Source organism: Alligator sinensis, unplaced genomic scaffold, assembly GCF_000455745.1.
Source record: "Alligator sinensis unplaced genomic scaffold, ASM45574v1 scaffold722_1, whole genome shotgun sequence".
Lineage (NCBI taxonomy): Eukaryota > Metazoa > Chordata > Crocodylia > Alligatoridae > Alligator > Alligator sinensis.
In genome coordinates this window covers 919,852-933,391 of record NW_005842345.1, presented here as the reverse complement: position 1 = coordinate 933,391, position 13,540 = coordinate 919,852, and the positions used below count along the sequence as shown (strand labels likewise).

Genomic DNA, 13,540 nt, shown 5'->3' with positions numbered 1-13,540 from the left:
GTGCCGTCCTGCCCCAGCCCTAGCCCTAGCCGCAGCCCGCCCTGCACAGATCCGGGGAGCACACGCCCCCTTCCCCCAGTATGAGCTGTTTGTGGCTCTGTATCCCTGCCCAGCTGGACAGCTCCAGCCCCAGCCCCACACTCTCCCTCGCCACAGGGGCCTTGATTTGTCCCCCCACCCCAGACTTACCAGCTGGATGCAGCTCTTCAAGCTGAAGAGCTGCATATTGGAAATTGGATTGGTATCAGCTGATATGCCTCCTTAAAAATCAGCTATCAGTCCCAAAAATCTCTATCGGTGCACCCCCTAGCCACAAATGATGCTTTTCCCACCTCAAGGCAAATATGCTGTGCCCTGACCTCTCTGTGTAGCTTACATAGATGTCACACCAGAAGCTGAGCAAAGATGGCAAGTGTCTAAATACAAGGGAGATTTGCAATGAATACCTCATCATTATTGCATTTTTCACACATGCAGTCAGGGGTAAGCCAACCCATTGGTGGCTTGAGAATACCACCTGAACAACTCTTCTGAGCAGACTGCCCAGACCTGCTTCTTTACCTCTGAACCCAAGACAGATTTGATGGTCCTAGCATAGGTATCTATCCGGTCATCCTTCAGTTCCACCCAGGCAGGCTGATTTAACTTCATGCCAAGTGGGCCACAGATCCTTTCCATTATGCTGACCAGCTCGCGTGCCTGGTCCAGAGCACGTTTGGGATAAAACAATGCCCAGTAATGCAGGGGAACCTAGGATACAATCAGGACATCATCAGCATCAAATAACCACGCTTTGCATTTATATGCCCACTCAAAGGACCTCAAAGCACCTTTTTGAAGCCTTTCTTCCATTGAGGTGGGTACATTCTTGTTTTAGAGGAAACCAAGACATAGAAGTCAAGGGACTTGCTCAGCTTCAAGAAGTGAGTCAACGGAAGAGCTGGGGAAGAGGCAGAGTCCCACCAGTTAGATGCTTCTTCCCTCCATTCCCTCACAATATTTGGGGCCAGATAGGCAGAGAGCAGACATCCACCTGCACTGCATAGACAGCTTCTGCAGGACAAATACATCATGTGCTTCAGGCCAAACAAGTTTAGGGAAAGGAAAAAATGTGTGGCATCATAAAAGCAGAGGATCCCAGGTTTTAATGCATACCATCCGTTCCTGTTTGGACACTGTAATAAGCCAGTGATAAAGAACCATTTCCAGTAATGCCTTGGAAAGAACAAGACCCAGTTAATAAAACTACAGCTTTAGGGAACTTCAACTCCACGTCCAGACAGGATTGGCACAGTCAGGACTCCAACTATGCTTGTCTAACCTTAATCAGAAATGAAGGGGATGTTGTTTTTAAAGATGGCATCCAAAATTCTGCTCCGCTGTCTCCCTGCCACGGGGAAGTTGCCTCCCATTCTACAGAGGTAACTTACTGTGGAGAGGGAGGGTTCTCTTGTTATTTCTTTGGTCCAAATGAGGTCTCCAGAAGTCACAAACGAGCTGTTCCTCAAGTTGATTCTTTCCATGGGAAGAACACGCCCCTGTGTCTGAACAAAAACCGAGTGCCACTGTTGCGATCAGGAAACTCCTCTCAAGTCCCCTCAATTCTACCCATGTAGACTGAATGCTTTGTCAGCTAACTCCATACAGTCCCACAAATTATTTGTCAAATACACCAAAAACAGAGAAGAAAGAGAGTCTCTTTATTCCTTCGACTCTCCCAAGACATTAAATGTTCTCAACTAAATGGTGTTTTGTTATGGGGGGCTTGCCCAGGAATTAACATCAAATTCACTTAATTTCTTTAGTTTCTTTAAGGAAAAATAAAAATAAAGAGCAAAGATAAGGGCAGTCGTGAGGAAAAATGCCCTCAGTAAACAATAACAAAGCATGATTAACAGTATAAAGTGGAAGATTAATTGCACAGAAGCCAGAAGAGCCAGAGTCAACAGGATTTGCATTTTCTTTTTAAGCTTTGGCCTTTGTACATAAGCACTCCAAGAGGATTTTTCCCTGTGCAGTCACTTAAATGCAGTTCCAGTGACTGCAGGGAGCTGCAGAAATGGTGCAGTTTAGTTTTTCATCATATGCAAAGCTGATGGCAAACAGGGTCTGATAAAGGACAAGGAGCCCCTGAACTTGCCAGATGGAACAATGCTTCACTAGCAGGGGAAACAATGTCTACAAGGGCTGTTCCTCTCTCTTTCGAGGAGTCACGGCATAACCTCGAATACGCTGAGGTTTTTAATTAACCAACAGTCTACGGCTACTGGCAGATTTCCAAAGGGTGCACCAGGAAGTCAACTGTTTGTTGCAGGTGGAAGACAGGATAATGCAGCGACTACAGGCTGCCCAATACCCCTGGCAGTGTGATATACGTGGCCATAGGAGGATGCACCACACCGTCAGCACTCAGAACTGGCTTTGGGTTCTTGCGTGTGTATTAAAATCAGGTGGGCTCATGCTGAATCACTCCTATATGCCGGTGAGACCCACATGGTTTACTTTCAAAGAAGAAAAAAGGCACTGTGTAGTCTTATGGTGTTAGGGTCAAGAGGCATCAGGATATAACCACTTCCACCATGAGATCCCAACAGATCACAGTACTCTTCAGGGGGCTTCCTAAGCACTTTAAAGCCTTGCACCCTGCCCTGAAGCATTAACTCCGTTTGATAGACAGGGATGCAAGAGAGATTAAAGCTGTAAATCAGTGGCAGGACAGAGGTTCCCACCAGACAACCCCATTGCTCTATACACTAGCCTATGCTGCTCATGTATGGTGGGAAAGCTCTTCTTACTCTAGAGACGTCTGTGTCCAAACGTAGACCCCATCGCAACAATTCTTCGCTGGCAGCCTCATTCTGCTTAATTCGTTGCAGGAGAGCACTCAGAGAGGTGTGGTGTTGCTTTGGACTCAGGTGGATTTGATAGGTCAGGTCCTGAGCAGGACGGGAAGAATGACAGACGTTTGTAAACACCAGCACGTGATCAAATCCTTCTACACGCAGCCACTCCATCAGAGCATCATGTCTAAATGCTCAAGAGCTAGCTCAACTACAGCCCCACTTGAGATGTCTGACCAACCACCCAAGGGTGCAATTGTACCAGTATACTTAACCTTGCACTTCAACCATTAGAGACCATGTCACATACTATTCTGTCTGCACAATGGTGCATAGCTGCAATTACCTAAGCCATCAAAAACCCAGCAGGGCACTGTACAGACATCAAAAAGGCTCACAGGAATATAACAAAGCCGCTTGTTGATAAACACATCACAGAGCTGAGCAAAGAAAAGCGCAAGTATTGCACCTGTTGTTCCCTGGGTGAATCTTTACAGCAGAGGTAGGAAGGACTTATTGGCAGACCTCATTTGCTAGGTCCTCTTTATCTGCAACTGCACTGGGCAACACATGGTGATCTATGACAGTATTTATCTGAGCACCTGCTACCTAGCATCCTGGTGTTGTAAAGAAGGCACGATTTTAAGACACCACAAGCTCATCATACTATTGCTTCCTCACGTTCACACTTTTGTACATCTCAGAACATACTGCAAGCTTAGCCTTGCTACTAACCATCCCCTGCTCCGTAACAATCCCTGCCATCAAAGTAAATCGGTGAAGCCTGATCAACCACTAAGCTTTGGGGCTCAGCAGAAGGTCCCTCAAGTTGTGCACTAGCACAGTACCAGAGGTAGGGTTCAGAGTGCTCCGGCCAGGGCTGTGGAGAGCTTAACTCTCAGAACCACCCACTCCACAAAGCCCCTGGACTCTACCAACTGTGACAGGAATGAGAGGGCTGGTGAAAGGAAGTTAATGTGGAAGTTACTGCAATATGGTCAGAGAGCCAGACTCAGGAAGTGCCCATCACTTTTAGATCCATCCACAGGAAAGCCCCACTGGGCTCCCATTCGCAATGCCCAGTGTCAAGAGAGGGCCTTGGCACAAATGGAGCCAACAGCCATAAGAAATGCCAACTCATTGGGCTTGATGCTGCCCTGCTGCAGCAGTGCTCTGACCTTCATGGCTCTGAAGTCCTTCCTCATCTTCTCAGGGATCCCCGTCATGAAGGAGAGCTCTGGCAACAGCAGAATCTCACCCCTCAGCAGCTGCAGGAAAATAGAAGCCAGAGCATGCTAGCAGCCTGCTATGTACAGGGAAAGCCCTGCCATGCCCAGCTACTGCAGTAGTGAGCAGAAAAGAGGGAAGCAAGCAGAGAGATCACATTGGCATCTTGTCTTCCCAGAGACATTCATCAGAGATGATGGCATCCCCGTTACTTTCAACGGGGGCAGAGGTTGTGTCTGGTTAGAGGTGGGCCCCCTCCACATGGGCTCATGAGCTTTCTGAAAGAAAATCAAGTTAGTCTATGCTTTGAGGTATGTGTCCTGGCACAAGTGCAGAGCAGCCAATCTGATACAATGATAGGACATGCTCTGAGCAGACCCAATCCTCCAACACTGGAGAGGTAAAGCAAGTTACAGAACAGCACAGAAAGGAGACTGGCTGGCCAAGAGGACCAACAGATGAATCCCAGGGGAGCAACAGAAGCTGGTCTCTCAAATAGCCAGGTCAGTGGTTGCTGGGAGGAGCAACCGTCTCTCTCTACATGTCATCTGAATTTGGCACTAAACAGCCTTGCTCAGCAGAGACCAAGAAACAAGTAGGCCCAGAGACTCTCTTCTAGAAAGGATCCCTGCTCCATATCAAGTATAGGGCAACTGGACAGAGGGCTTATGAAAGAAGCTGCTGCTTCTGGATAGGAGCCTTCATCACCCAAGGCCATCAGCTGGTCATTGGGAATTCACCACTGAAATGTCACTGCTGAGAGACTTTTAACACTCACCTTCCCATCAGGACTCTGCTTTTCCTTGGGTCTGTGAATCAGTAGTGGCTGGCCCAGGTCTCTAATGGCTATCCCATAGTTTTTGCTGAAAGAGGAGCAGTGAGATAATTTTAAGATGACACTTCCCCGATGCTGAGTTAACAAGCTCAACTGGATCATGTTGTTGGTTACAGATGCATCTTTCCTCCTACTGCACTCCCCTCCATTGTGGGACCTGCAGGTACTCCTACCTGTAATAGTCTATGAAAGTAATCTCCTTCCCATCGGATGTGGTGAAACTGTCCTTTGGAGTCTTGCTCCACTCAATGTCATCAATGCGGTACGTGCGATTGTTATAGCGGGTAATGACAATGTTGCCAAGCAGCTGCTTGGTACACTCATCCTGGAAGTTCTCTCTGCTCTGCTGGTAGATTGCTTGCCTTCATGGAGAAGAGGGGATAAAAATCTCAGTCAAGTCAGAGTTCAACCCCCTTCCCATATAGGGAGTAAGTACAGTTTGAAAACACACAGGAGCTGTACTTCTGAACCCTTCTTTAAGAAGTAAATTTCAACTAGAATATCTGATCAACGATGAAATACTGGGATGCACTTTTTTTTGTAAAATGGCTATTTGGTGACATGTATGGAATTAGACTAGTTGCCTCAACTCCGGGCTGTCTGAATTGCTTAAGCAATCAACACTACTTGCATTAATTGCTCCTCTTCCCAGGGGTCTTTGCAGAGAAGCCAATGATTAAATAGGCCATGGAAACAAACTACTCCAGAGCCCTTAAAAACTTTTCTTCTGGTTCCTGGCTGAACTGCATTGACAAGGCAACACTGGGGAAACTGGACACTACTTGGACCAGAACTTCTCCACAGTGAAACAAGAATCAGCGCATCAGTGCTCAGACTCCCAGCTCACCCTCATTCACCAACGAAAGCTCAGCATTGGTGCTGTCTGTATGTACCCTTCTCCCTTCCAGAGAACTCTATGTTGGCCCTGCCAGATGCATAAGCTGTGCTTTCCTTTTCTTACTCACATGACATCCAGGACAGAATCATTCCTGATGACCTTGTGGGAGACATCAGCCAACAGGAAGAGTCCTCCATCTGTCCTCCGGATGCTAGCTGAGTAACCTGGCCAGATCTGCAACCTTTGGGGTACAGAAAAGAGAATCTGTGGGTGCCTAGACATATATGTTGAGGCTCCTCTGATGCGCTGTAATAACAGAGTGTCAAAGCAGACTTGATTAATCAAGTCTGCTGGAGGGTGGCAATTACTGCGCTCCAGCAGACTCCAGCATCACATGAAAAATGGCAGCAGGGGCGTTTTAACTAAAGCTCGTTCAATGCTGATACATGTAACACACTGGGTGCTCTAATTAAACCCACTCTTCCCACCCTCCTCCCAGAGCCCATGTATAAATGCCCCACATGAAACATACTCATTGGCTACATACTCACTTGGCTTCCCTAAGTGACGGTGCAGACTCAGGAGGAACTATACCACCGGCAAGAGGGATGGTAACAAAGGATCATGGCTGGCACAGCAGGCAGCCAGAATCTCAGTTCAGTAAGATCTTCAGATGACTTCTCAGGAAGTGAGCAGGGCTTTTTCAGACAAGGTTCTTTAGGTAAATGTAATATCTTTTATTAGACCAACTAAATAGTTGGAAAAAAGGTTCTTTGCAAGCTTTCAGGTACAAACACCCTTCTTCAGAGACTCTTCCTCTGCTTGAAGGAGGGTGTTTGTACCTAAAAGCTTGCAAAGAACCATTTTTCCAACTATTTAGATGGTCTAATAAAAGATACCACATTTACCCAAAGAACCTTGTCTGCCTATGTCCTTAGACGAAGATGGCTACAACCTACACCCCCAGTTACCAAACTAGATCCTCAGCATTAAAGCAACGCACACAACAAGGGCTCTGCCTGCTAGGTTGGCATTTCTAGAACTGAGGTTCTCACCTGCAGCTCAAGCATCTGGACTGATGCAGCATACAATGATCCTGGTTGGACTGAACACTGCTCGTCAGGATTTAAGTAGGATCACCACTACTTAGAGCAACCTCCAACAGCTCACGGACAGACTTGGACTTCACAGAATAAAAGGCACCGGAAGGGACCTGTAAGATCATCAAGCCCAGTCCCCTGCCAAGGGCAGGACGTTACTGGGCTCAAACCAACTCAACGAGGTGCTTGCCCAGCCTCTTCTTGAATGCCTCCAAAGATGGTGACTGCACCACCTCTGCTGAGAGCATGTTCTAGATTCTAGATACCCTTATGGAAAAGTTTTTCCTAATGTCCAACCTACATTTTTCCTCAATTAGCTTGTGCCTGTTGGTCCTTGTCCTCACTGGGGGTGCCTTTCTAAAGAGTTGCTCCCCTAGATCTTGGTGTTCACCCTTGACATACTTGTAGGCGGCTATCAAGTAACCTCTCAGTCTTCTCTTGCGCAGACTGAACAAACCCAGTTCCCAGAGTCTCTCCTGATAGTAGGGCCTATCCTCCAGGCCCCTAATCATATGGGTGGCCCTTCTCTGTACTCTTTTGAGTTTATCCACATCCCTCCTGAAGTGCGGTGCCCAAAACCGGACACAGTACTTCAGCTGTGGCCTGACCAATGCCGCATAGAGGGGAAGGAACACCTTTCGGGATCTGTTGGCAACACATCAGGTGATGCACGCCAGAGTTTCATTTGCTCTGCTGGCGACTTCATCGCATTGCTGGCTCATATTCCTCTTCTGGTCAACTGTCACCCCCAGGTCCCTTTCAGATGCAGTGTCAACCAGTGGACCACCACGCATTGTATAGTTGTGGTGAAGGTTCTTCCTACCCAGATGAAGAACCTGGTACTTGTCCCTGTTGAATCTCATCTGATTGCATTCAGCCCATAAGACCGGTCTGTTGAGGTCATCCTGGATCTTTACCCTGTCCTCAGATGTGCCCACATTTCCTCACAGCTTGGTATCATCTGCAGACTTAATCACTGCACTTTCCACCCCTTCATCCAAGTCACTGATAAAGATGTTAAAGAGCACGGGCCCAAGCACTGATCCCTGGGGGACACCACCAGGATAAGGCCTTCCCATCGGCCTCTGAGCCAATTGCCAACCCACCTCACTGTAGACTGGTCTAGGCCAGTACCCTCCAGTTTAACTGAAAGGATTTCATGGGAGACAGTATCAAAGGCCTTGCTGAAGTCTAGGTAAATGATGTCAACTTCATGTCCCTTGTCCAGCTGGTTAGTTACTTGGTCATAAAAGGACACCAGGTTTGTTGGGCATGACTTACCCTTGACAAAGTTGTGCTGGTTGCTTCTGCATACTGCACCAGTTACAAGCTTGTGGTTGATGGCCTCCTTGGCAATTTTACTAGCACCTAAACTGCATTTACAGAAAACAGTTTAGGTGCTAACGAAGGAAGCAATAGGCACACGGGGCTGGCACGGCCTGTCTGTGCAGAGGGAGCATGGAGATTTAAGGAAGGGGTTGTCCATGACACACCATGGGAAGGGTCTTTTGTTCAGAGGAAACCAAGAATATGGGACAAAGGACAAAAGCCAACACTGCATGTTATTCCCTTCTCCTGACTGTAGGCTTTGCCTCTCTGCCTGTGTATGCTCCAAGCTTTTCAGGGCAGGGACTATACCTCCTAATAATCTGTTCAACTCCCAGGTCACCCACACAGTAGAGGCCCCCTTCCTGGTGGATGCTTCTGGTCAATACCACAGCACAAATAGCACACAGTGAAGGCCCATGACCTAGCAGCTGTGAGATCATTCATCTCTCATCTGGGCAGTTATGCTGCACTAGGACATTCCTAGAGTCAGGTGTGTGGATACTATGGCAATAAGCGCACAAACAGACAAATTCCAGTACTAACCTGTACTGGGGCAGCACTGTAGCACTGGTGGGGTCATAAAAGTTTCTCCCAACAAGTTTCATCTCCAAAATCTTCATCACCCTAGAACAGAAAACCAGTATCATTTTGGCAAACAGACAGCTAGGAGACACTGTTTTGTTGCAGTGTGTAACTCACCATCTGCAAACAGCCCCAAAGGCATCTAAGCTGTGATCCTTTGAGACCCTTTCCATTCTTTGCCCAGAAAAAGGCCCACTATGTTGTGCAGAATAGGGCGCTGAAGTAAATTAAAAATTCAGAACAACGGATTTCATCCACTAAAGAAAAGAAATAAGCATGGGCTCTTTTCTGGGCAAAGGCAGGAAAGGATCTTAGTAAGTTCCCCCCAATACACAGTTGCTTGTTTTAACTTCCTGTGTCAGGTTATTCAAGTTTTACCTCTACTGCATCTTGTGACAGACTACAAAATCAGGTGCTCTCTACATTCTACAGTCTCAGATGAAGGCCAGTGACTGTTTTACCAAGGATTTTTTTTTTGTCAGCAAGTTTGTCAGTGTTGACATTAAAATGTTGTGTTAGTAAAATGAAACTCTTAAGTAGAAACTAAAAATAAAATCCTTCTCTGTTGCTTGGATTCCAATCCCTTGTGATATCACAATCCTACAGTTTGCCAAAACAGCCATACTCTTCCAGGAAAGAGCAGATACACAAGGTCTCAACTTCCCAAATGCAAATTTCAGGATTTATTTCTACATCAGAATGTTCCCATCTTTGGGACAGCTTGTGAAAGAAGCAATTAGCTTCCTAGATCACTGTCTTCCTTCAGTTAACTATTACTGGGTTAATCTGTATGAGAGAATAACCAATGCCACCTGATCTTGGATATAACTTTACATGACTCACCAAGATAACACAGGCCACTCTAGCATTTCTCCTGGGTAAAATCAAGCTAGTAGTTTTCACACTTACAGATTCTCATGCAGTAGCTCAATAGTGCAATGTTTGGGTTGCAAACATAGAAGGAAAGATTTACATCCAAAGAACAACTCTACTGGTTTTTCTGTAAATCACCATACAAGCCTTTCTAGCCATGTTGAGTTTGACTACTTCTCCCTACTAAAATACCAGCGTCTTCCTACATAAAGTTATTTTACTCATTTCCAAGAGCTGGATGAACTTGCAGGAAGTGAGAGAATGCCAAAATAACCTTCCTGACATAAAGGAACCTCTGCATCTCTTTGCGACCTCAGTACTGAGTAAAACTAAAAAAGCTGAGCGTGCCCTGTTCGCATGCACAGCCACAGGACAGAAAGCTCTGAGGCAGCAGGCTACATATGTCAGGGTTCAAACATCCCTCTTATTCTAGAAGGAATTTGGTCATTTCCATCAGAAGGCAAGGCAGACAAAGGGCTACTCTAAGGCAAGAACGTAAAAATCCCAACTGCTTTTAGTCACAAAAGCAAGTGGTAGTAAAGTTGAGGGTGCAGAAGTCAGCCTGTAGTAATATGGCTATTCTCTCCCTCCATCCACCTTGACCTTTAGTGGAACATGCTCCTCTGTGAAGGGCTGTAGAGAAATTCACTCTCTCTATATATTTCCTCAATACATACCCCAGGTTATAGTCACAACCCTCCAGACCAGGGGTGGGCAAAATGTGGCCCGCGGGCCAGATGCAGCCTGCCACTTCATCTAGCTGGCCCACGGGGCCCCTAAAAATTTAGAAAATTAATATTCATCTGCCCCTGGCTGCCTGTCATGCGGCCCTCGGTGGCTTGCCAGAACTCAGTGAGCGGCCCCCCACCCAAAATAATTGCCTGTCCCTGCTCCAGACCAAGACTGAAGCTGTGCACAGTCCAAAGCAATCAATATCTTCTTAGCCTGTGAGAACTGTGACTCTATAGAAACTCAAGTAAACCCAGAAGTGAGAGACTAAAGACAGACAAAAATCAAATCTCCTGGAGAACACACCCAATTCTACTTCTGGAATATCCAGCAAGATCCGCTGGCTAGGACCTTCACATCCAATTCAAGGGTTAAGCAGCATGGTAAATCACCAGTCTTAATTGTTCCTTACCTTCTGAAAACAATGTTGTAAAATGGAATGCATAGGTCCGAACTGGGTTCAAGAATTTTGGTCATCTGAATCCTTATGCTGATCTCAACTCCATCAGTCTTCCTCTGACTTTTCAGATCAGAAGTCTAATGTGAGAACAAAGACATTTTCAGTAGTAGCAAGAAGAGCAATGTCAACATTACATGTCTATTGGGTCAAAAGTGTTCGGGGTCACTGGCTTAAAGTTTCTGAGATTGTAGATGCTGGTGGGTCTCTGTGCATACCAAGGATGGAGAACTGGAGACTTCTCCAGATGTAGAACTGGAGCTTCTGGAACTTAGGTCCTACACACTGGGGTTTTGGAAACATCTTACTTACAAGTCTACCACAATACTCCAGTCCTAACATGCTACACCCTTCCCTATTCCAGGCCTGGGTTTCTGAAAAACCAGCAGAGTTGTTCTATGACATGCAGAGATATACTATAGGGCAGACAGGTGCAATCCCTTGTCACAGATAGCAAGCTGATCCACTGAAAACCCCTTCTCTAGCTCTACTTTCCAGTAATGCATACAAGCCACAATTTGGAGTCTTACACAAGCCGTCCAAGGTTCAAGTAAACCATATGATGACCATCCGAGGGTGCTGAAGGCACTGGCCGACATCATAGCAGAGCCACTGGCGGGAATATTTGAACACTCGTGGCGCATGGGCCAAGTCCCGGAGGACTGGAAAAGGGCCAATGTGGTCCCCGTTTTCAAGAAGGGGAGGAAGGAGGACCCGGGCAACTATAGGCCGGTCAGTCTCACCTCCATCCTCGGCAAAATCTTTGAAAAAATTATCAAGGCTCACATTTGCAAGAGCCCGGCAGGACAAATTATGCTGAGGGGAAACCAGCACGGGTTCGTAGCAGGTAGATCATGCCTGACTAATCTAGTCTCTTTTTATGACCAGGTTATGAAACGCCTGGATATAGGAGGAGGGGTGGATGTCGTGTACTTAGACTTCAGGAAGGCCTTCGATACGATATCCCACCCCATACTGGTGAACAAGTTAAGAGGCTGTGACTTGGATGACTACACAGTCCGGTGGGTGGCGAATTGGCTAGAGGGTCGCACCCAGAGAGTCGTGGTGGATGGGTCAGTATCGACCTGGAAGGGTGTGGGCAGTGGGGTCCCGCAGGGCTCGGTCCTGGGACCGATACTCTTTAATGTCTTCATCAGCGACTTGGACGAGGGAGTGAAATGTACTCTGTCCAAGTTTGCAGATGACACAAAGCTATGGGGAGAAGTGGACACGCTGGAGGCGGGGAACAGCTGCAAGCAGACCTGGACAGGTTAGACAAGTGGGCAGAAAACAACAGAATGCAGTTCAACAAGGAGAAATGCAAAGTACTGCACCTAGGGAGGAAAAATGTCCAGCACACCTACAGCCTAGGAAATGACCTGCTGGGTGGCACAGAAGTGGAAAGGGATCTTGGAGTCCTAGTGGACTCCAAGATGAACATGAGTCGGCAGTGTAACGAAGCCATCAGAAAAGCCAATGGCACTTTATCGTGCATCAGCAGATGCATGACGAATAGGTCCAAGGAGGTGATACTTCCCCTCTATCGGGCGCTGGTCAGACCACAGTTGGAGTACTGCGTGCAATTCTGGGCGCCGCAATTCAAGAGGGATGCGGATAACCTGGAGAGGGTCCAGAGAAGGGCCACTCGTATGGTTAAGGGCCTACAGACCAAGCCCTACGAGGAGAGACTAGAGAAACTGGACCTTTTCAGCCTCCGCAAGAGAAGGTTGAGAGGCGACCTTGTGGCTGCCCATAAGTTCATCACGGGGGCACAGAAGGGAATTGGTGAGTAGTTATTCACCAAGGCGCCCCCAGGGGGTACAAGAAATAATGGCCACAAGCTAGCAGAGAGCAGATTTAGATTGGACATTAGGAAGAACTTCTCTGCCTAGGCAGGGGGTCGGACTCGATGATCTATTGAGGTCCCTTCCAACCCTAGCATCTATGAATCTATGAATATGGCTGTTGACTCTTCAGCCTGTCTGGTTTTTGCATCAATGTGTCTTACTTGAGGCAACCTGATGGGCAGGTAGAGGATCAAGCCATCAAATGCAGTTACATCTCCTGTCACCGATCTGTGCTCCTTCAGCATACCAAACCGCATGCTCTTACACTCCACATTAGGACTGCAGGGTAGGTGGAGAGAAAGAAGAATGTTGTTATAGCACTGACAATCAGTTTTCACTGGAAAATGTAAGGCTCCTAGAGATTATAGTCAATGCTACAGTGCGGATTATAAATTCTTCAGTGTTTTAGCAAACTAAATTATGACAAGTCCATAACCCAAGGGTGAGCTCAGAAGCCACATGAAAATTAACACACGAACTGAACATGAGATCACAGACTGCCTGAAACCAACTTTCCTGTGAGGCCAACACAGCCCCAGTCCTTACCCTACAAAGTTACAGCTTTTCACTGCAATGGATTTAAAAAACGACAAACTATATTTGTGACTGCTGCCCCATCTAGTGGCTATTGCAAAAATAATGACTGACCATTAATGCTCCATGCCAGGAGAATGGGTAGGCATTGCACCACAGCTCCAGGACAGTCCTGTGACCACTAAATCCTATTCTGGGAGAACTGGTACCTTACAACCCAATTTGATTCCACATTTTTTGATAGCAAAGACTACTCTGGGCAACTCATTTTCCAGCTCTCAATTGCTTGAAATTCATTCAGTGGAGGTACCTCATGGAAGTCATCAAATTCCACTGTTTTATTTCACTG

At 46.9% G+C, this 13,540-nt stretch overlaps 1 protein-coding gene across 1 annotated transcript in view; it reads right to left on the bottom strand.

Annotated features, from left to right (window-relative positions):
* PIWIL2 (piwi like RNA-mediated gene silencing 2) overlaps positions 1-13,540 on the bottom strand; it is a 28,274-nt gene that overhangs the window by 9,954 nt on the left and 4,780 nt on the right. Inside the window, exons 6-15 of the mRNA XM_025210363.1 lie at positions 12,819-12,936; positions 10,766-10,890; positions 8,713-8,793; positions 5,868-5,981; positions 5,076-5,264; positions 4,846-4,930; positions 4,019-4,108; positions 2,796-2,936; positions 1,431-1,544; positions 562-750 (exon numbers count right to left, since the gene is read on the bottom strand). Coding sequence (XP_025066148.1) covers positions 562-750; positions 1,431-1,544; positions 2,796-2,936; positions 4,019-4,108; positions 4,846-4,930; positions 5,076-5,264; positions 5,868-5,981; positions 8,713-8,793; positions 10,766-10,890; positions 12,819-12,936 — 1,246 coding nt within the window. The remainder of the gene's footprint in view (positions 1-561; positions 751-1,430; positions 1,545-2,795; positions 2,937-4,018; positions 4,109-4,845; positions 4,931-5,075; positions 5,265-5,867; positions 5,982-8,712; positions 8,794-10,765; positions 10,891-12,818; positions 12,937-13,540) is intronic.